Source organism: Lampetra fluviatilis, chromosome 50 (assembly GCF_964198595.1).
Source record: "Lampetra fluviatilis chromosome 50, kcLamFluv1.1, whole genome shotgun sequence".
Taxonomy (NCBI): domain Eukaryota; kingdom Metazoa; phylum Chordata; class Hyperoartia; order Petromyzontiformes; family Petromyzontidae; genus Lampetra; species Lampetra fluviatilis.
The window spans coordinates 1798627-1822596 of record NC_136324.1 but is presented as its reverse complement, the minus strand read 5'-3'; the positions used below and the strand labels follow the sequence as shown (position 1 = coordinate 1822596).

At 46.2% G+C, this 23970-nt stretch overlaps 1 protein-coding gene across 3 annotated transcripts in view; it reads left to right on the top strand.

The window, feature by feature from the left end:
- The window catches only part of LOC144948610 (dystrophin-like), a 639922-nt gene that overhangs the window by 431392 nt on the left and 184560 nt on the right, over positions 1–23970 (top strand). For all 3 annotated transcript variants that reach the window (XM_078878206.1, XM_078878207.1, XM_078878208.1), the window contains 2 exons: positions 1444–1619; positions 16551–16698. In XM_078878206.1, the coding sequence (XP_078734332.1) occupies positions 1444–1619; positions 16551–16698 (324 nt within the window). The remainder of the gene's footprint in view (positions 1–1443; positions 1620–16550; positions 16699–23970) is intronic.

Genomic DNA, 23970 nt, shown 5'->3' with positions numbered 1-23970 from the left:
CTATTAATGTAATAAAAAGCCACGAGTGAACTTCTCTCGGAAAAGAGTGTTGCGTTGCAATAATTATCGCAATATTATTTTAGCAGGAAGACTTCATTGAGTCTCGTGACTATTTTTCAGGAGGGGTCCCATAAGTATCCTCGTTAGGTGGTGTTATTCCTGCGTGTGATCCCAATTGAGCGATTTGCAGGGTCATCTTTCAGCGTTGGGATGTTTGGCCAACGCCATTTGTGTCGTATTAATGTTTGAGCTGCGTAAACCGAAAACCAGAGCACCTTAGAGAAACATGTGCAGTTCGGGGGGACAGCATACAAATTGCACATGGAAAGGCTGCCAAGTCACCAATCGAACCAAGGCCCCTACTTGGTGTAAGGCACAGGTGTTACTGCTGCGCCACCCTGCCACCCTGCCACCCTGCCACCTGTTATGATGGCAATGAGTATTATTATTCAGAAACACTGAGTTTCAAAAAAAACTATTTCTGGACGGCCCTGCATTCGGATTATTGGCCAGTTCCATGAATCAGCCTCACACCTACAACAGCTTGAAAGCCCCGATGCGGTCAACCATCTGAGTAATAAAACAGGATCAACCTGCTTAGCTTGCGAGGTCTCGCCGAGTTCACATTCATTCATGGTGAATTGGTTGTACGGTTGGAAAAGCGGTTTGGAGCAGCTGGGGATCGTGAGGACAATGGATAAACAAAACGGAACAGATAAGTGTTCCTGACCTCATGACTCACGCGAGTGTCCGAAGGTGTGATTATCCACGCGTCACAACACTATGAGTGGGACAGGAGGTGGATAACCAACGCAAAGAGCAAAAAAATAGTTTTGTTTTCGTGTTTTTTAAAACAAATTATCTGTACATCTCTCCACGTAGAACACCAGTTGGCGGCACTTGCAAAAAGGAAATCAAGCAAAAGCCTAGGGCCCTGGGCAACGAGAGGCCCCGGATTCATGAAAACAATAGGGGTGCATCAATTACAATCTCAACATCAAATTATAATGAACATACAAAGCTCATTAACATGAAATCCAATTAAACCTCTCATCTATATCTCGCCTGCATCTCTCTTCTCTCATATCACTGCATCTCTAGTCTCGTCTAATATTTATCTCATCACGCCACATCTTTACGTCTCGTCTGTGGTATTCATCTCTTCCTTGATCTCACGAGGATGTTGTGAATACAAAAACTGGCACTCCCAAAAATAGTTTAAAACCAAGCAAAATGTCGCAGACCCCAAGTAACTGAAGGTTTGGATGGGGAGGCGGGTTTGTGGACCCAGATTCATGAAAAAATTATCTGGGGTGCATTCAATATCCTAATAAATAAAACGCGCTTAGGCCACCCCCTGTGAGCTCGCATCAACACTGTGCAGCGTGCTTCATTAACAGCCGATGTGCGTGTCTCCTTTTTTTCTCTCTCTTCTTTCTGCAGAACCTGGAGGAGCAGATAGAGCAGCAGTGGACAGCAGTGGCAGCCCTTGGCTCAGCGGGCGAGGAGATAAGAAGGCAGTGCTCTCCGGCGGACGCGTGTGTTCTCCGCGAGCGCCTTGCTGAGGTTCAACGCCGCTGGCAGGAAATCTGCTCGGCGGTCCCTCGCTGCCTCGAACGGTACGAGAACATCCCGGCGGTCGGAGCTTTCCCGCAAGACGGGTCGCATCTCTGATTTACCGACTCCCCCGATGAGCGACGCCGTCCCCTGTAGATATCGCGGCGGGGACCGGTTTATTTATTGCGCGCGCGCTTTCGTTCGTAATGGACACGTAAAACAACAACAAAAATAACGCACTGGCTCTCCTATGTAGCGCGCATACACGTGGATTTCTATACGTGACTGTGCGTGTATGTGAAATTCCACTGAGTGCTTGCCACAAATGAAGCACAATACCTTGTTTATCTTGTTAAGGCGCATAAACCCTTACGGAAACTCTGGTCCTCCTCGCAGCAGCGGCTTTTGGCTCGCCATCCTGCGCTTTTGGATGCATTTCTGCAGCTGTCTGGAATGCTCTTCCTTCCGATATCAGAAAATTATTATATCTATGTACTTTTAAATTTAGATTTAAAACTAATTTATTTTGAACTGATTTTCATGTTTAGTTTGTTGTCCTTCCCCCGCACCTCCGAGTAGTACGGTTGGCTACGTACGGTGCGAAAGACGTTCAATATGCATATGTAAAAAAAAGTAAAAAAGATATGCGTATGTAACCTACACAGGGCTGATGGGGCAAGCACTTTTAGCGGCCGCCTGTGAAGGTCGGCATGGCTCACGAGGGGCGTGATGTGATCAGTAGTTTACTCGCAGCACCAGGTCGCAGCACCAGGTCATAATTTTTAGGTTGAGGGAGGCCTACAGAATTCTAGATAATCACCACTTATTTTCGCCATGGGTGGGAATCAAACTCTGGTCCGCTGGCTGCTCAACAAAGTTCTCTAACCACTGCGCTACGATGCAGCGCGCATGCATCTGATAAAATTTCAATTTTAGGCACTTTCATCATAGCAATACATCTCTTACCTCTGATGGTGTACACAATAGTCTTGTAATTGGCACAAACAAGCATTTTAATTAGCTTCTTTCCATGAGTGCACATTTGTATACATTCGCTTTTCACATGACTGGTTTAATTAGTACACATATCCTGTTCTGCATTGCCGCTATACAGTGCCTTTGTAAAATGTTGTCTGCTTTCAGGGCCTCTTATAAGAGGACAGTAGTTTTAAAAAGGGGGAAATAAATAGTGAATATGTTGCTCAAAAAAAAATATTGTAGTCAAGATTGAGGATGATAGGACTTCATTAATACTCTGTGGAAAGGTAGCCCGCATTGTAGTTTTATTTTCATGTTTCTGTCACTTTCATTTCCTGATAGATTTTCATGAATATATATAGTTTCTCTGCACTGCCAAGAATTATGACTGAATTAACATGCAAATATAGAAACGAGTGAATCTCTCATGCAGGTGGCTTTCATCAGGACCGCATTAATGCTCTATTTGTTCTTGCGGTTTTTCTCCACCACGTGATTTTACACTTTCCGTTCCCCTAACAAAGCGCATTTTGATTATGAGGCTGCACTTTTATTCAAGGAGCGGATCTGCACTCACTAGGGGCGTGAGCAGCGCTTCGGCTCAGGACAAAACCCTGAGCCATTTCCGTGCCAGATGTTTTACTCAATTAGAGCCCATAAATGACTCAATTCCTTAAGCCAAATGTTTTCGTGGCAAGTCACATTCATCATCCTTAAATTTTACGGTCGCGCTGCAAAAAAAGCAATCCCCTTTTTTTTAACAAAGCATTGTTTTAGCAGATGAAATAAAAACCCGTGCGTGCTCGCGCTCTCTCGTAGGCAATGCGAACGCATGGATTCACGCACGCGCATCATTGTGATTATTAGAATCATCTAAATGAATATTTTGGTTCAATTTCGGCTGAAAGAAATACCACCCAGCTTAGCAGTGCTTTTTTAATTCTCGCAGTCGTTTAGGATGGGACGGTCTGATAATTTAGAGAACGTTTCAGAAGATTGCGTTTATGTTATGTCGCACGCACGCACGCACACATGAACGTACCAGTTTTCCCCATTGTACATTTGCTACGCCGAGCACAGCACTGTGGACCATTTTCACATCGGTGTGGCGTAGGAGGGAGTTAGGAATATTGCGCTGATAAGCGCTGATAGGCTGCCACATTCTTGAGATGTCTATCAGGGAGGTGATCGTGCTCGCAGCGGCGAAGGAATTCACTTTCGGGGAATGACGTTGGGGAATAACGTGTTGAATAATCGTTGTCATCGAACGGAACTGATGCAGATATACGCCAAGGGCGAGCCAAGAGTCGCCCTTTGTTTTTATTGACAACCAGTGTGCTCCGCTCTGCATTTGTTGAGGGCAAGCGGTATGTTAGCCCATAGTTTCGCGGCAGAGGAGTTCGTCAGAAGGTCATCAGCACAGGTCGGCCTATCGTATGCCTTACACGGAGGCCATTCGCGCCATTGGATTACACACACGAGCGCCCACTAACGAGCACCTTATCGTCACGCGAAAAGTACACGCCCGACAAACGTGGCTCGTCAAGCCTCGACTTTGGCACCCTCCGTATGTGGCAGACCATCGTTTCCGGTGATGAATCGCGGTCCATTTTTCTCGAGTCAGGTGGGCGTGTTCGGCTTAGGCTGGCAGGGGGGCGAGTTTGAATGCGGGCAGCAAATACGGGGAGAGAGCGCTTTGACGGCGGTGGGAGGCGCCACGGCGGTTTGGGCTCGACCCTGCCACGCGGATTTAGACCCGTCAACAATGCCGCGTGACGCTGCCGCGTCTTTGCTCGGGAGCCCTCCGTGGCCCCGTTCTGCCAGCTTCCGCTCGCCTCCACGACACGCGTGGCGCACGCCGCGGCTCCGAGAGCCTTGCGGTCGCTTCCGCCGCGGCGACCTCTTGACAATGCTACCACACAGAACTCGGGGGGCCCAATTATTTTTCTCCCCCCCCCCCCCCATTGCAATAAAATCTCGTGGCTGTGCACCCGGTGGCATCATGCGGCGAGGTCACGGAAAGTGTCGCCCCTCGGGGGTGGGGGGGGGGCGGTGGTGGGGCCCTGGGGGGGGGCCGGAGCACATGCGTGTCACAGCCCGCCGGCGTGCGTATCGCCACAAGTGCCTGCTTGACTCTGTGAGCGCGGGGTCTCGCAGCTGGGGCGCAACCACCGCAGGTGTCGCGGGTGTCCGGAGACGCCGACGACAAGTTAAGATACGGCTAAGAGATGCCCGCGAAATGTTGCACAAAAAATTTGGATATTTTTGAGTCCGCGTTTTTTTGTTCTTCCTGCAACAAGGTCACCTGCCGATTTTGCTGACTACAGAACCGTTAAATACACGGCAGCGCAGGGACAGTAGACTCAGCACTGAGTCGGTAGCCAGTGGCCATGTAGGTTAAAGAAAATTATAGCGCAGTAGAGCGCCTCTTATCTGTGACGCAGCAGGGTGAACAAACTTGGCATATCCTCACTACAATCTCACCGGTAACTGCTGGAAACCTGCAGCTGTTCAGTTTCTGTATTCACTTATTGAATAAGCTCACAGCATGCGGAGCGAAACCCCGGCACATCCTTGCCAAACAATGCGCGGCACAACCCGGTGACCCATCAGAAAGCTGGGGGCATCACATGGCGGGGTCACGGACAGGGCCACCCACCTGAAGGAGCCAGGGCTTGTCATCGCAGGACTAACCACCTGTAGCCCCATTCACTCGTGGGACACTCCGAACTTCCAAAGTCTGTATGTCCACCACCTGGATAGAGTTCTGTCGGCTAAAGTAAGTTCATTTTAACTCCCATAGAGCATTAAAAGACAATGGGTCACTGTGCATCTGTAATAATAACCAATAACGAACGGGAAGCATTTAGTTAAGTAGGATATCCCCACGATCCACAGTGTGGCTATATCGCTGCTGCTGCTGCTGCTGCTCTGTAGCCATGGTCACCACGGGACCGTGGTCACTACGGGATCATGGTAACTACGGAACCATGGCTGTGGATCGCTCGGAGGTTTATTCTGTCGCGATATTTGTGGTGCAGAGATTTGGATTTATTTTAGGGTGAGTGAGCGGGGTGGGAAAAAAGACCTTGTGCTGCTATCCTCAGGCGTGTTAGCATCACGGCCGGGCATGTTAAAAGCAAGCCCTACGTGCCAGGGTTAGGCATGTGGAAATTAAGAGGGAAAACGCACAGTTCCGACGGAGAAGGAGGAGGCTTGTGTTGCTTAGCGATTAGTGTGCGTTGATCTCGTGTCAAGGGCTCAATAGTTTAAATACACCTAAGCAACTACACGAAATAATCAATAGCCTAATTTTGGAGAATATAAGTCACAACCTAAATAAGCAAGCTATGTGCCTCGTATCTGCCCCTCCACATAAAAAAATAAAGTAGTCATTAGACATCCCGTCAGTTGCGGAGCCTTCCGGGACATATATGGCAAGTAGGCGTATAGTCTGCTTATTTAAAGTTTATCATCCACTACATTCTGTACGCTGCAAGAGTGAACACTGGAGTTAGAACACATTTGTCAATTTGGGTAAACAGTCCCATTGCATTTTAAGAGTTAGACATTCGCTTTCAAACTTCTGGGCCCCAATTTTAGATCTACAATGATGGAATGACCATTTTGTTATTTCTCGAACGTTGCCTGGGGCAAGATGCCCCTTTGTGAGATGTTCCTCTGCCTTAACAGCTGCCTCTACGGTAACATACGGATAATGATGGTTGTCACGTTCACATAAAGTATGCACAAATATATATACGGTAATGTGTCACGTTAAATTAAACAATACTTGCATAAAAAATGGTGACGTTTATCGACAGTGCGTTATTTGCGATTATTTTTCAATGGATAAAATTAAACAAAGCGCGTAATATTATTATTATTAATTCCCTCTTGCTTCACCATACTGGCCTATCGGTGTAACGGGCAGGGCAGTTCAGCTACCGCTTACCATGATGTTAGCCGGGGCTTGGAATCGAACTCGGGTCACCAGGTTCATGGCGTAGTGCGTAGTGGCGCAGTGCGTAGACCACTGCGTCACTTCTCCCCCACACCTCCTGTGTGTGTGTGTACGCGTGTTTACGTCGTAGTTTTAAAGATTGAATTACTCGCGCAGTATATACACAGCCGGTGAGTGCACCGTCCACATTTTAGTTGTCTCGATAAAAGGCGCGAGTAAATAAAGCATTTTGTCCCGAAAAAATAAAGTATTTCATTACCCGGAGCAGGAATTGAGTCATTTAACATGTATGCAGAGCCCTGGTAAGGGCCGATTATCTCGAGCCGCAGTGCAAAGATTGCCCCGCAAATCTCTGCCGCAATCGCGGCTCCACATGGCCCTGGCGGCACGGAGGAGGAGGCTGCATGGAATGGAATGAGAATGCACGCCGCAACGGTGCGACTCTGTCCGTCCGTACGGCTCAACAGACGCTGGCGAATCGCCATGGGTGTGTGGGTGGTGGGATGGCAGCACACCTCGGCGGACGGGGGAGGGGGGGACCTTCCGCCTATCTCATGATTAATTTACGCCATTAATATATAATTCCATATTTTTTTTTCTAGGGCGGTTATTTATTTTGACATGGTCACGAACAACCAAAAATGAATCTGAAAAAATACCAGGAAAAGGCGCCAAGAAGCGTGGAGTGACTGCACGCCTCGAATTATAATGAGAGACACTAGAGAGACAGAAGAACACTTTGATGGGAGAAACAAGTGCGGGTTAATGTCATAATTCCAACTGTTCATGAATGCAAGTGGGCTCGGGCAGAATGCATTGCTAAAAATAGGTGTGGTGGTCGATGGTCTGGAATAATGACGAGGTTAATGTGTCATGGAGCAAGTCGTGTGCAGGTACTGAGTGGATCGGTGCATTGCTGCATTGCAGGAGGTGCCGGCAGCTTGAGAAGCATTCATCCGGCAGTGCGTTGGCCGTGGTTGATGATGGTGAACACTGCAGGGGCTGGGGGGGCAGCTACTGCATTGGTAGTGATGGAGAAGGCAGGTCAAAGGTCATCTCTGTTTAAATAAGCACAGCGGCAGTGCTCATTTCCATTGGTGGCCATGAGATAAGAGTAGAGATCTTAATTTTGGAGCTTTCGTGACTGCAGGAATTATTCTTTGGTTTTTTCGGTTAAGTCACGTCTAAAAATAAAATAATAAATTAAAATAATAGCGACGTTTCGATTGCAACACAAGCAATCATCATCAGGCATAAAAGAAATAGCAATTAAAATCTAACTAGAAAACTATAGACAGACATACAAGCAGACAGACATCACAAGGACACACAGAGAGAGGACACATATCGGCACAGAGAGAGGGGTCGTTTCTGTGACGGTCCCTTAAATATAGAGAGGGGGGGCGGGGACGGAGAGAGGGAGGGGGCAGAGAAAATTAGCATATCAATGAGTGGACGGCAACGTGTTGCTGCTGCGCAAGTAAGATGACGACGTGGCACGGCACACAAGCTTGAAAATTAGGAGAAAGGCACACTAAAATTAAATAACCTCGCAAAATATCGAAATGTGATGTAATGCAACACAGAGAGTCGGTCAACACACAATTAACGCATAGCCTGGTTGATTACGTATTTCAAAGATTGCTAAGTTAGAATTTAAGTGTGAACATTCCAAAAGAGAGGACACAGGCAGAGAGAACAAATAGCCAGAGAAAGAAAAAAGATAAGCTTAAAACTTCCCCGTAGAAGTGGTTCAATCTTAATTTTGGAGCTTTCGTGACTGCAGGAATTATTCTTTGGTTCTTTCGGTTAAGTCACGTCTAAAAATAAAATAATAAATTAAAATAATAGCGACGTTTCCATTGCAACACAAGCAATCATCATCAGGCATAAAAGAAATAGCAATTAAAATCTAACTAGAAAACTATAGACAGACATACAAGCAGACAGACATCACAAGGACACACAGAGAGAGGACACATATCGGCACAGAGAGAGGGGTCGTTTCTGTGACGGTCGCTATTATTTTATTTTATAATTTTATTTTTAGACGTGACTTAACCGAAAGAACCAAAGAATAAGAGTAGAGAGTCCACCATCCGCTGGTGTAGAAGTGCAAGCCGAACATACCGAGGGGCACAGAAGGGTCGTGACAGGAGAGTGAGATGGTGCTTTGTAGCCTGGTTGGCATCTGCAAATGTGTCGGGGCTAATCGTAGTGGACAACGTAGCTGACTGGCCTTCCTCTAAAAAAAAAGTACTTTTTCACTCAGGAGTATGATAAGCAGCATATATATACGTCCTGAATAATATAATGGATTAATATATTATACATTTGTGAAGAATTGTCTATTTGCCTGTGCATTATTTGGCGGCGCTTCCAGTATTTTACGGGCCCTTTGTGAGCATCAGGCTGTGGCGATGGAGGTTAGACTCCACTCACTCATGGTCGTTAGCCGTCAGTCTGAGAGATAAAACTTGAGATTAAGAGACGTAAGTGAGCCGTCGGAACGCCGTCCCTCCTACCACTGCGAGCAATAATGGCGTTGTTACGCAGAATGGCTCTGCTTAATTTTCATTGCGTTGGAACAAGTGCTGTTAGCGAGCACCTATTAAGGCGGTGGTGGGCTCAGGACCACGCCTGGTCACCGTTGTCTCCCCAGTACGTGAATTCCACTAGGCCGCCGGGGTAGAGTTTGCAATTGGGATCTACGGATGAAATTCGCCCTGCAAATGTAAATCATTACGATTATATGACATTCCAAAAAAGTAACCACACATATGTTTACCGCTGATTAAAATACATGGGCTTTCCCGGTTACGTAAGAATATCCAGTACTTAACATGCGAGTGTTTTTGAGTCTGCTGTACACATTGTGACATAATGTTTGTGCTTGAGGCAGAGGTGTGGACTCGAGTCATGTGACTTGGACTCGAGTCAGACTCGAGTCATGAATTTGATGACTTGCGACTCGACTTGGACTTGCATAACAATGACTTTGTCCCACCTCTGAGATGTGGACTCGAGTCATGTGACTTGGACTCGAGTCAGACTCGAGTCATGAATTTGATGACTTGCGACTCGACTTGGACTTGCATAACAATGACTTTGTCCCACCTCTGCAAAAAAGTAACCACACATATGTTTACCGCTGATTAAAATACATGGGCTTTCCCGGTTACGTAAGAATATCCAGCACTTAACATGCGAGTGTTTGTGAGTCTGCTGTACACATTGTGACGTAATGTTTGTGCTTGAGGTTGCTTGTGAGCAGAACAAAGGCGGGTTGGGTGATGTGGAAGGAAAAGGGGAGGTTTTCTTTGATGAGTGGAGCATTGGAATTCTGTGGCTGATCCTAACAGCTGATTGTTAGAAAGAAGAAACAGCAATTGAGTCATCTTAGCTCACAAACTATTTCCACTGCTGTGATAAAAATACCAAAATGGGCAGTTTGATCTAGCAACTGAGCTTCCTGTTTCTTGAATGCACTGGTAAATGCATTTTGATTCAACACGATTTTTCCACGTGTATAGCATACGTGACTTTTGCGAACCAGCTAAATTTTTACATTTCAATGATTTGGGCAAACATAATGGTTATATACTTCGTATAATTGCTTTTGGTGCAGCATATTTTTTTGGAAATTTGTGGGTTTTAAGAAGGGTTCATTGTGACGATCATAATCACTGACGTTCTACGACACTTTCATATTGCGGCTTTCTCGAGACACTTAATCCCCAGGGCTTAACTTCCCACTGAATATTTACCAGATCCGCTGGCAGACTGGAGTAGGTGCGCGACCAGTAGCCACACAGCTATAGCGAGATGTACTCTGGATGTGGTGTGCCGGGTGGGAAATATTTATCTTGGTCACCAACCCGGGGACGCCGACCCGGACAAATCGCAAAGCGACCCGGGTCACCGACCTGGACAAATTCAATCGGCAACGAAGCAATGGCTTAAAGTCGCTTTGCTGTACAAAAGTGGAGACTTCAAGCGTTTTTGTGTCCACAATGCTTGTCCTGCCATCATGCTTCATCTTAAATTTGTGCTATGGATAAATATACCAGTGAGGTATTTTTTTTTGCGCGTTGTTTTTAGGGGTTACGTGTGCGTGCGTTTCATAGGGTGTGATAGCGCTGTTAAAGCTCTATTACATAGACACCTAGCCGACTAACAAAAAAAAGAATCTTTTTATTTCTTCATTTATTGCATTTTTGGGGGGAGATGTTAGTCGCAGCCTCAGCTCATAAAAGTGCCAGCAACCGTTTGTATAAGAGCGCCGTCACAATTCACAAGCGAGGGACAGCTTAATGACGCGTGTAATTCCACGGTGCATGAGTACAGTGGAGTGCGTGCCACAGACAACGTGCTGGTCTGGGTTTTAGTATACCATTGTATATTAAATGACCAAATCCTCTCTATCTGTCAGCGTGCAGATGTCGTCCTGTATTTACTGCCGCGTTACAAGCTCCTCTTGCTTGCAGATACTCTCTGCTTCCCACGCATTTTCAATTTCCTTTTTCACATATTTTTCACCGCACAACCGTATTTTCACCCCCACACCCAACAACATCCTTCCCAACACCTCCTCACCTGCTCCCACTCATGCTCCTGGAACTCAACACTGCTCATAAGCCTCCCCCCCCCCCAGCCATATCCACATTTTCCATTCCTTTCTCCCGATCCCTGCAGCCCTCTCGCAGGTCACTTAAAACTCACCTCCACCGTTGCTGATTCCATGCAGAATTCAGAAACAGAAATGCATGAGCTTGTTTTTTTACACAAAGACAAAGATCCCCCGTGTAGCCTTTCAACAGACCTTCGGGGCAAGATTCTGTCAGCGAGGAGCACCTATGAAGGCCGGCACCTCACACGAGGGGGTGGGTGGTCAGCACCACGCCCGGCCGCCTTTGTCTCCCCAGTGGTGATGTTTACTACACACCACACCAGGTACTCATCAGCCAGTGAGTCGACCGAGGGGAGGCCCAGGACCGATTCAGATAATCGTCACTGCTGTTGGCCATGAGCGGGAATTTAACTCAAGTTGCTGGGTTCGTAGCGCAGCGTAGCGCTAACGGTTGCAATACTGCTCCTCGCACACACACACGTGCACAGCAGAGGTGCCTCCACACATGTCAGTGGTATATATATTTTTGATATACCTCTGCCGGCTTACGCGTAGCAATTAATGTATTTATTGCGTGCAGGATATCAAACCGAGCGAGAGCCGCACGTTGTCACTTTGAAATTAAAATGTACGGAGGTGGCGTTTGCCAAAAGGCTCGCTTGCTAGTCGGCCACAGTAAGTGCTTCATATTGCACGCCTCCCTACAACCGCGGCGACAGATGTCATTGTACGACTTCAGTTGTTGTCCTGTGTAATGCGTTGATCGCGCTTGCGCGTGCCTGGTCCGCGTCTGCGTCCGGGGAAGCGCGCAGTAGATTACGTTTAATGCACGCGTTCAATTTAAAAATACCGTTAACGTCTATTCATCAGCGTAGCGCCTTGCCCCGTAGCACTCGCCTTTATGAATGCAATTTGTAGACGCTAACCGTTGGGTGGACATGTCGTTATGCGCGCACAGCTGTTCTCTCTTGCGTGTCAAGCTGCCCACTGCTTATTGTACATCATGTGAACAATCCCCACTGACAGGCAGAGACACTGTTTGATGAGGTAAAGATTATCAGATGAATACATTTAACCCGGGTCACTTAATGGACGCCTTTTTGTTATGTCGTTCAAACGGAGGTCAGCTGTCACCGTGGTGCATTGCAGGAGATTAATAGCAATATCAACTTGGCCGTTTCTTAAGCAAAGGGCTGTGCACCATAAATCACACGTTCCTCATTACACTTCTCTGTCTCGTTGTGGGCCATTGATGAGTAAACTTGCATTGAGATGTTTGCTGTTCATCTGTCACTTGGAATATAGGTTTTCTGCAATGTGCCGCCGATCGTATATTCGTTGCCTATTGCTTTTTTATTCCTCCCCCCTCCGTACCTTGAATCGCTCCCCAACATTGCATTCACCCCAGCGCGCTCTGTGAAGCCCCAAAAGTCGACTGTACTGTTCACATCACATTGTGACACGGCGATATATATACATATTATCCTCCTTGATCATTGCATCCCAAACCTGCCACTCCCCTGCTGAGTAGCGTCTTGAGATTCCATCATCATAACCTTAATTATACTTCTTTTTGCCCATTAACTAAGAGTGTCTGCCCCAGCTTGGATTGAGCCGCCAACAGATTAATCCGGGCGCAATAAATTACATTTAGATGGTGGTAACAGATGAGGTTCAATCTTGTTTTTAGAAAATACGTTTGAATTGTGGAATTGTTTTTTTTGCCGCCGGTTTTCTCTGTGGTGCAGTGGTTAGCTTGACGGGCTTGCAACGCAAGAGGTCGCCAGCGTGATTTGATTTCCCGGCGTGGCAATTGAAACAGCAGTGCAAGCTTCTTAAACACCCCCCCCGCCTCTGTCCACCCAAGCAGTGCAGAGCGGTGCACCAGTGTAGTCGATCGGCAAATCACATGTGGTGGGATCAACTGTGCGTGCACCCACCTCTTTCAAGTTGGCTGGCCAGCACTGAAGAGTTATACTCTCTCGTAGCGTTTTCTGGATTTCCCTGCAGTGTACGCTCTTCTGCTAGCAGCGGCGTGAGCAAGTAATCGCAGGGCCTGTGCCTTTTACCTTTTTACCTATTTTTTATTTGTTGGTGTTTGTTATCCGCAGTCATTGTGGCGTTGAACTACTAGGGCTGGGTTTATTCTTTAAGCGACCTAACTGCCCGAGGCGTCTCAAGCCCGTCACGTTGCGAGTGAGCCGTTGCATCATCCCGGCTGCCGTAATTAATTTTGACACAGTTCAAAACACCAGTCGCTGGGGCCTAAAATATTATAATGAAGTCAAATGTCACACGGTAATGTGAAGCAGCAAGGCGCAGGTACGAGAGCGAAGGGGGGGGGGGAATTAAGCCTTCAGAAATGTCATGAAATAAATACCGTGCACATTTACAGATCTCAATCCAGGAGTTAACTTGGGGGGGGGGGGGGAGGGGGGGAGTAATAAATCTGGCATTAATAATACAAAAAACGTATATTGAACCAAGTTGGCCCAGTGCTCATTGGCTTTTGGCTCTAGAGATGAGGGATCAGCCAAATGAAGCCCGGCACAAGTCACTGGCAAGCTCTTCTTGAAATGATGTCAAACAGACACACACCGTCAACTTGTGCTTATCTGCTGCGTGTACGAAAAGTGGCGGGTTCCCTTCACGGTGTCTGCCATGGTGGGTGAATGCGTGCAAAACATGGCAGAAAAACTTTTGAAATTACCCACGTCATATTGCGGAATCGCCCCTGTGTGACTGCTCACCGTGATTGAAGCCCGCCTTGCCTCTTGTGGGCGCATTCTGTCTGTCGACCGCTTCAAAGACAGCGTTGACTTAACCTGCGATTTATGGACTTATTTTTGCGAGGAAGTGCTTCGAATGAGGTTCCTGCCGTGGCGTAATGCTTAGCTCGCTGGACTTACAATCCAGGGGTCAACGAATCGATCTCCCTCTTTAGTGGCAGTTGAAACACAGGGCAGACTTCTTCAATCCACCCGCCTCTGCCCACACAGCAGTGTAAATGGGCAAAACCACAGTTTGTTGTTTGGCGGGTCCCCTGTGGTGGGATAAAGTTTGGTTACTCCCTCCTCTTTCAAGATGTTTGGCCAGTGTGGAAGAGTAGGCCAATGTACCCTTAAGAGGGTCTCTCTGGAGCCTCCTCTCATGGAGGACCTTCCGGCAGCAGTGACACGAGCGCGCATTTGCAGAGGCCTGCGCCTCGATCGTTACTGCGGGTCGTGAGAAATGTTTGTTGTACAAACTGAAATTGTTGTGGGCTGGAAAATGTTCTTCCCGTAACAAATAATCATTGCGGAGCAATGGGTGCAACAATTGTTCCATGTGTCTGGGTCAAAGTGAGTGAAAGCAAGGTAAGCAATCGGGTTGCTTTATATTTGTTGAGCTTCATTTCACCACTTGAACGCTGTTGTTGTTTTTGTACTCGTTCAATACTTCCAACCTAAGTGGCAAATCGGTGATGGCCTTGAAAAAGCTAAACTTTGAAGAAGAAGATGCACTTTTTTTTCAACTGATGAACACATTTAACACTGTCAGAAATCTTCCGTATTATGGAAATGGAATATAAATGTTAGTGGCTCTGCTAAACTCTTATAATATTACTTTTGTTAACTTTTTTTTCACATTTGCAATGCTATAAAAAATAATTCTAGATATGTGGTGTTTGTGACAAAACGTAAACATCGCATTGGAGGTGCAATTATTCCTGAAATTTTCATCAATATGTTTTGTTTTCATCACAATATTTATTCTGTATGACAATAATCATAATGCTGATACAGGTGAGCAGTGTTTTCGAAATGCACCCAATCCTACAGGACAGCTTTGAAAAAAGAGCTTCATAGCTCATCAGATTTCTCCAGGACAAATAAAGATTCTGATATATATATATGCACTACACCCAAGCATCATTGCTAAAATATAAATACTTACCAAAATAACTTAATTGTTTTGCAATTTAGCGAGGCGACACACGTACGGCGGAATGCGTTGGGCGACGACAACGTTTCGAACGTCGCACGATGCCCGCGGGATGCGCCGTGAAAGTGTGGCGCTTGGCCGCCGTGTTTAGCTCCGAGCGAACGCTTGTGAATGGATGTGACAGTGGCAAGAGAAATGATAGCGCTGGTAAATGTCGCGCGGTAATAACATAATCTCACTCGCCGCGGCTGGGGAGGTTTGTTCCGGATCGCCGCTCGGTCCCGCCAGCGCGGAAATATAAACGGGGTTTTCGTGCCGCGGGCCTTTTGTGCGGTCTCGTCCGCGGCGGCCATGCTTACAGATTACAGCTCCGCCCCAGATTTTACCCACGCTTTCACGTGGTCGGCAAAAATAAATAAGGACCCCAAGAAGACGTCGTGAGCATTTCTTTCGCCGTGAGAGAACGCAGCGTCCGTTATCGCAGTTTGCCACCGAGCTGATTTCGCGTTGCTCAAGTGAGATGCGTTGCCGTCCCACTTCTGCGCGATTGCCAGTACCGCAACCTTAATTTACGCCAAACACATGCACTTAGTGTTGTGTGTGTAGCGCCGATCTTCAGAGAGCTTATTATTGGTCCGTTGTGAGATTAGCTTGAATAATTAGCAACATGTAGTGGCTTGTAGAAGGATTAAGCGTCTCGGTGAGAGAGCTCGCGGGGAACAACACAAAGTTTTCATTTCTCTCCTACGACGGAGGCGACGCTCTTATTGGTGATGCTTCCAGACGAGGACGCGGAATTGAACAATCATGCTGCCTGTGCATACTTTGACGATGCACGCGGTTTCACCTGCGGTTATGCGTGTGCGCATTTTAACGCGTGGGATCCTGCCATGGTGCCATGGTTTAGCAGCGCGCTTGGCTTGCGATCCAGAGTTTGCCGGTTCAATTAGATCTACCGACGGTGGCTGCAGGTGAAATAACGGTGCAAGTTTGTTAAATGCTCCCGCCTCTGTCCTCATCGGCAGCGTAAATGTGTTCGGCGCGGTGAGGCGATCGGCGGGTCTCACGGGCAGTGCGGTAAAAGTGCGGACACTCCCACCTCTCCGAAGATGCCTTGGCCAGCGTGAAAGAGAAGGGGTCAACATGCTCTCTTGAGGGGGCATCTCTCGTGCTGCCTTTCGTGGAGACCCTTCAGGCAGCAGTGGCGTGAGCAATGGATTACAGGGCTGCACCTTTACCTTTGCTACAATGACAGACCGCCATCAAATCTGAAACGCCACTCATTTCGACCTCCCACATTAATTTGTGCTTTCGCATGGCACGTAGAAAGGCGTGACCGAGAATTGCAGGGCTGCGCCCTTACCTTTCACTGTTAATACGTACACTGTATGAGTGTGGAGGGTATTTTTTCTGCCTGTGTCTTCCCCCCCCCCCCCTGCTTCATTCTTCGTGTTAATCTCTTAATGCATTCGTGGCACGCCTGTCCGCTGGGTGCAGGTTTGAGGAGGGGACATCTCTGCAAGCGTCTCTGCGTGAGAGGATTGAAAGCCTCTCCCGCTGGCTGGACGAAGCCCAGAGAATCGTGGGTATTCAGCCGGACCCAGACAGCGAGATCCAAATCCAGGAAACCCTGGATAAGGTCAAGGTACCACACACACTCTCATTTCACGCTCTGCTAAAATATAAATTGTTGAGACCCCAACGCGCTGACCCATATATCATAGAATACACAGTGTTTCAATGTACAGATATGTAAATTTATTAATTTACAAATCTGTAAGAGGTCATTGGCTTTGTCGTGTGACAGTGACGTTGATAGATTTTTGTGCCGTTAGAATTTCTTATCGGAAGTGAAATTTCCAAGTGAAAAAAAATTGGACGTTAACCCCCTTGCGCCCCCTCCTTGCCCCCCCCCTCGCACCCCCCATGCCCCCCCCCCATGCCCCCCCATGCCCCACCCCCGCCTGTCTCCTTGCCACGTTACATGTCAGTGTTCTAAATGCGCATGCTCTCGTCAACGCACACTTGGTTCTGGGGCTTTACTTGTGAATGGTGCTCTTGGCACAGACGACGGTGAAAAATATTTAAAACTGCAAATGTTGCTTTCTAAAAAAAAAGAAATCTACATGAAAAAATTGCATTTTAAAAGCTTCATTTTCTTTGAATCTCCAATTCAAGGAACCTTTTGTAAATGTTTATAAATGTACGGTGTCTAAAAGCATGTAGAGATTCATGCTTGGAATTACATGAGGAAACAGAAAGAGGAACACACATTATACACAAAGTGCTTGCCACAAATGAACTACAATACCTTGATAATCTCATCAAGGAGCAGAAGCCATCGAACAAAGATGGTCACCGCATCGCACGCTTTCAGATGCGCTGCTTCCAGCCGTCTGGAACGCTCTTCCTTCCGACATTAGGAAGCCACTGGAGCTATGCAAATTAAAATCTAGATTGAAAGCTTATTTATTTTGAACTGTTTTTTGCATTTAGTTTTTTATCCAGCCTCTACACCTCCGATTGCCACAGTTGGCTACCTACGGTTGCGAAAGAAGTTCAACATGCATACATTCATACACAGATGAGAGGACTCTACACAGGATAATGACATCATCCGACCTGGCAAGAAAATAAAGTGGGATTGAGCAGGATGGCCGATGGTCATGAATAATAACGAAGTGGCAGCTAAAGAATTAAAGTGGTTCACATGCAGGTGCTGGGCTGCTTGGTTGGGGGAGGTCTTCATTCAGCAGGGGATTGACCACGGCTAATGATGATGATGGTGGTTAATAAGAAGCAGCTCTTTACTCTCAACTCACCATTGACCCAAACAAAAACAAAACTGTAGCAATGAGTTCCTTCTGAGTTGATGTGTCTTTCTAACGACTTTGGTAGCCAAGCATGGTCGTGTGCCAGCAAATCCTAAATTAAACAAGCGGATAAGTCAGTGCAGCACTTGTGATAAGTTTACAGGCGCATTTTTATCCAGCCGTGATTGACTGCTTAAGAGGCCGTTAACAATTCATGTTGCCACAAGCAAAACAAAGACATGCAGGCCGCAGTGTCCCATAAATATTTGACGGGGTGACGGGGCCACTTTTACTGCCCCTGCTCATAAACCCTCTGACTAAAAGCTGCCGTCTAAGAGCAGGAGTGAGCCATGCTAGGCAAGCGCCACACACACAGTGCCCCTACCCAGCATTATGCGGGTGATGAGGTTTCCCTATGATGATTAAATACTCGTCAAAGGCGATGCTTAGGAGTGCCGGTGAGTAGATGCGACTGAAGTTAAAGCCCAGGCTTAAGGCCTTCTTCTGCGTATGACTCACCTTCTCCCACCTTACAAAGTGTTTGAATTTCGATCATACATTGAAGAGAGAAATACAATCCAGCAGATATTTTGTTAACGAAATTAGTGACGATAATATTCGTCGATGGATTGTTGCCGGTTATTTTTTTTTTACTTTCATCAATGATGACTGGCCGACGAACAACGCCTTACGACGCAAACTAAATTAATGAGTCTGAATGAAGGTGCGTGATGTAAAAACACATTATCCATAGTTTTTATGCGTTTGTTAATTGGCTGGGACATGGAAGTTACCTTGGCTGATGGTCCTTTTATGGTAAAAAGACAAGACAGAGGGCTGTATCTTTTACACCAATAGCGATGCCTTGCCATACATATTAACGCGTGACGAACCAGCAATTGTAAATCAGATTACGTGTGAACACTGGTGAACTCTCACTACGGCATAAGTATGAGTTTAACATTGAGACTTATTGTGAATATAGCCTTGCAAGCATGTGCTACCCTCCCCCGCTCTCAAGTCAACGAGTTGCCATGATTTAGGTCTGATAATTTGATTCAAAGAATCAATTCATTTTTTTAACATCGTGACCCCTGCAGCCACTAGAGGCACTACATTTGACCGCATTGTAAAAACTGAATCAACTTTCACAATGTGGTGCATTGTCGCGTCTAGCGGACGCAGGGTTCACAAGAACGAATTAAACGGCAAGTTATGTTAACAATATTCATATTCAGCCCTCTGTCAAATCCACTGCCGGATGAAAGCCTCGCCACGTTGCGTCGACCGTGTGGGTTGTTCGACCACACTTCTCCACGGTGGTCAATGTGGATTGGTGAAGGGAGGGGGGGGGGGGGGCGAGGCGCAGGACTGGTTCAGATATCCATCACCACTTATTGTCCGCCATCTCGGGGAATCGAACTCGGGTCGCCATATTCCACGGCGCAATTCACTCACCCACTGTGCCACCACTCCCACCCATTCAGCAGCAGCATACATGAATCTAAAATCATCAATTCTAGCAGCACACGCGATTCGATACATGTATCTCGAGCGAAACAATCAGTTTTAATTGCTCAATCAATGCTTCATTACACCCCCAATGCATGTGTTTGCCCTCATGTCTTGTCTGCAAACACATTGCACATTGAGAAAGATGGTGCACGCTTTTGCTGATCGTGTAACACAAAGCCTCATTACATTTCCATGCTGAACATATGTTAAATAGACGCCAATTAATATAGCTCCCATTTGCATCACTTTACTGGAATTATCAAGGAAATAAATGAATCCCCCGAATATTGGAGTAAAGTTCGATAATACTTGAGAATATGAGACACTAATTGTAAACAACAATGCAATAACTAATAGATGTGTAACAGTGCACCTGGCGAGGTAATTGCACAGCTTAGATATTCACTCATTGTTGCTGGATAATATCACGTAGTAATCGAGTTCATGCTTACATATTTGATCGGTATATTTCCCCCCCCCCACTGAATTCCAACTGTTCTTTTGGGGTCTTATTATGAGATAAATAATATAATCCATTAGAAAATTCAGGTTAGCAGTGCACACAATATCTTGGAGACATCTTTCGCGGGACCTCTCCAGAAAAGCCCTTCATCGGCATTTTGTTCCGTCACACATTCTGCTCCAAGATTACACTGGTAGGAACCTCCTGGTTACATCAGCCGACAGGGGATTATTGTGTCCGTCCGTCCGTCGTGCATCCAAGAATGGGTGGGGCTGGGTGAAGAGGGGAGGGTGGGGAGGGGCTGGGTGGGGAGGGGCTGGTCACCCCGTGGTGCCCTTATACAACTCAACGTTTAACCTACTCACGCCGGCTTGTGCCCGCCCTCACAGTCGGCCATATTTGCGGAATACACCACGCCGCCATTGACCCTGGCCATTGACCGAGCAACCCAACGTTCCTACCAGCTCCCTCCGCAGGAATGTGTTTGCATGACAGTCGAGCCGATAGTTTTTTTTCATTTCCAAAGCTAAAATTTATACATTGAGAGAATCATTGATAAGATTTTAAGGTTTATATTTTTTTCATATCAATTCTTCTTAAACGTATATCGTACATCAATATATATGAAAGGGAAATTTGTGAATATGTGTGTCTGTTCGAAACGTTTAGCATACTTCCCAACATGCAACAAACTTGAAATTTGGCATGTGGGTAGCTTCCAGACTGTACACAATGCAAAAAGTATAAAAATATACGTTTGTATTTTGGGGGGGGGGGGGGGGGGCGCAATAATGGATATATTTTGCACGGCAAGTGAGCGATAACGTCACATCTGTGATGTCACCCGCATGCGGCAGCGTCACGCAGTGTGCCTGCTGACGTCACGCATCCCCCCCCACCCTCCGCATAGGCCGTGTACTAATCTAAGACAAGAATCCAAGTCTCGGGCAAAGCCGGGTAGTAAAGCTAGTTCTTAAATATATGTAATTGTTGTTATAGCAATAACTCAAGAAATATCCAAGGCTGTGCTCTCCGTTTGCCTGGGTGCAGTGTGGGCGATGTCCTTGCCCAATACAAGTCCAGCTAACTCAAAAACTCAATAAACAATTAAAAAATCCAATTTAATGATGTTTTCCTTTGTGTGCAGTCATTAGTGAATGGTCTTCACCGTCAACTTGCTACACATGAGAACCTGGTTATTAAGTTTGGGTTCCTGAAAGCTGAAACGTATATTCGAACTCAGGATCTCGGCCACACTGGGCTCATTGCTCTGACGCCCTGAGGAACCCAGCTTCCTCACATTTTGAACTCTAATACTTAACCAGTATGGTAACAGTAAGCTTAACTCCAACGTGATTCTCACCATCGAATTTGTTCAATCTGGTGGAGTCAACTTGCCGTGCATAGGTTTATCGGGGAAATACATTTTCCCAGGATACATTTTACAGGTTTGATATGTTGGCATAAACACCTTTAAAATAATGTAACTATCATAATAGGGCCCAACAACTCTTGTAACATCTGCGAACTTGAATACCGCATCTTACATGATGCTGATTTCAGCTATGTCCACAATTGTGCAAAGGTTATTTTGTAAGCACAAGGAGAGGAGTGACATTGCATGACCCTTATTTATGGGGTCTGGCATCTGTGACACATTTTGTGGGTTCACACGACTGGGGTTTTGTATGCTCATTGGCATTTGGTTGTGTCGTATGGCGTTACCGGGACTGAGTTATTTTCTCTCCTGGGAAGCTGTCTGGCTTTCATCTAAAGGCCGTTCAGTGGAGCCAGCTGTTATTAAAACAACTGTCATTGCATTGCGATCAATGAACTCCTGTATTGATTTTGACCAACTGAGCTTAATGCACATTTCCGCATAACGCCGGGAAGTGAGAGAGAGACATACTCTTAGGTTTTTCGGTAAAGTCACGTAGGTAAAAAATTAATAATAATAAATATAACTGAAATAATAATAGAAATACAATAATAAAAACTCTCCTCTCCTTTTTTGTATTTGGATTGTCAACCAACATCGGGTAAAACATCAACAAGATGCACCAACTGTTCTCTTTTAGCCCCCCCCCCAACACGTTCCACTCATTGGCTTTCACATTCAGATAACCACCTCCCCCTTCCCTCCCCCCTTAAACTTGTATTTAAGAACTTGACTCTTGAAATTTTGCCTCACTTGAGACAGTAAATCTAGCTGTGACGGTCCCACCTGATGACGGAGACTTGTGCTGCCTCCGAAACGTCGTGATTTATTATTTTATTTCTATTATTATTTCAATTATATTTATTATTATTTATTTTTTACCTACGTGACTTTACCGAAAAACCTAAGAGTATGAATCCTTGCAGTCACGAAAGCTTCAAATCTAGAATTAAGTGAGAGAGATACTTTATAACTTACCGTATCGCCACTTTACGTACGGTGGTCAGTAACGTCGTCGCTTCAGATTTTTACCCAAGTGTTGGAAAAAACAAGGTGAGCATATTTGGCCCCTCTCAAAGAGAACTATGTATTGCTCTCCAATTTGAATGCCCTCCTGGAACAATGATGAAATGACATCACTTGATATTTCTCAGTGGACGAAGAAGTGAGCGCGAAAGAGAATAAAAGGCAGCATTCGACGTGATCAAATCACAAAGCAGCCGCAGAAGGTAGTGGGCAGGTATACATAGGACTATTGGTATATTAGGCTATGCTACTATAATGGTGATTAATCTGCTATCCGTCTGTCGCTGTCAATCAATGGGCCAAAACGGTTGACTGTGTGGATTTAAGTAAAGTACCAGCACAGAAATTTTCATGTAAAGACTGCCGCCATCTGCAAAGCATGCGTCGAAAATGTATGCGACCTTTAGATTTTGACAACATTGTGACTCCCGCGTGATGATTTTCAGCCCCCCTTTATTTTCACACTCGCAATATTTACACATTTGCATGATGCCGCAAAAACGTCCACCGCCGTGGCAATATCGGCGGTGACCGCCGTGCACGCGGGATGGAACACCCGGTTAGCCGCGAACCGGCAAGCGTCGCTTTTTTGTCACAGACGCTCACGCGTTCCACCACGTGACGGCTCTCACCCCCCCCCCCCATTCTCCCTCTCGCCAGCATGCCCCAGAGCTGGGGCTGGCAAGCAACGACAGCGGGGATGGCGTGGAGAGTATGATTATAATCAGTGGCAAATGCCGCCTTTACTCCTAGGCTTATTCGGTCTGGCAGTAGGGCAGCAGCAAAAGTAAAAGATGTCACGGGCGGCGAAAACTAAAGTCTAGCCCGAAACCGCTGCGGTCATTTGTAGTGACTGGCACGTGTAGCTTTCTCTTCGTATTCTTGGCCCGTGGCAGTTATTTTTTTTGTTAAGCGCTCTGCTGCAATGCCCTGAGATAGAGAGGGAGAGAAGCAGTTGCTTAACGTTTCTTTCTTCAGTGAGGCCAATGGCCAGTGGGTGTTGTGAGCCTATAAAGTTTCAAGGTTTGGTAGAATTTATAATTTATATAGATATGTTACTATTTTGGTTTCTGTAGTGTAAACAAATTGCAATCAGCCACAGGCTTATGCAACATTAAGTTAATATAATTCATAATTACAATCATATGCAGTGTAATAACACTAAATGTGTTATTAGCACGGTTGGCTATATACGGTGCGAAATAAGTTCAACATACATAAGAATGAAGATGGCTTTAACCAAATAATTAGGACATCAATGCAGATTGAGTTGAGTGACAGGATCGTATGCTACTTGTGTGTTTGTATATACATATACGGACAGGAATATTGTCAAGGCAGTTCACATTTTAGGAGCAACAGAGGAGAGAGAGAGAGTCACTTCCCATCATGCAGTTTTGTTTAAGTGTCCAGGGGTCAGGCAGCATCTCCCCGGAGCCGAGGGGTGCACGGCGGACTTGTTGAAGAGCTCCGGGTCAGGGCTGAGGTTTCTTTTGTTAGTGTTGCTTCCCCCATAGCAGTGGGGGTCATTGATGAGATAAGCGTTGAATTTTAAAGTTTATAAACAATTGGGTCTTGCATCACCAGCCAAGGATTCCAACCTCGAAGCTGTTCGTAGAAGAAGGATCGAAGTGCTATCTTGAGATAATGCCACGCTTGTTC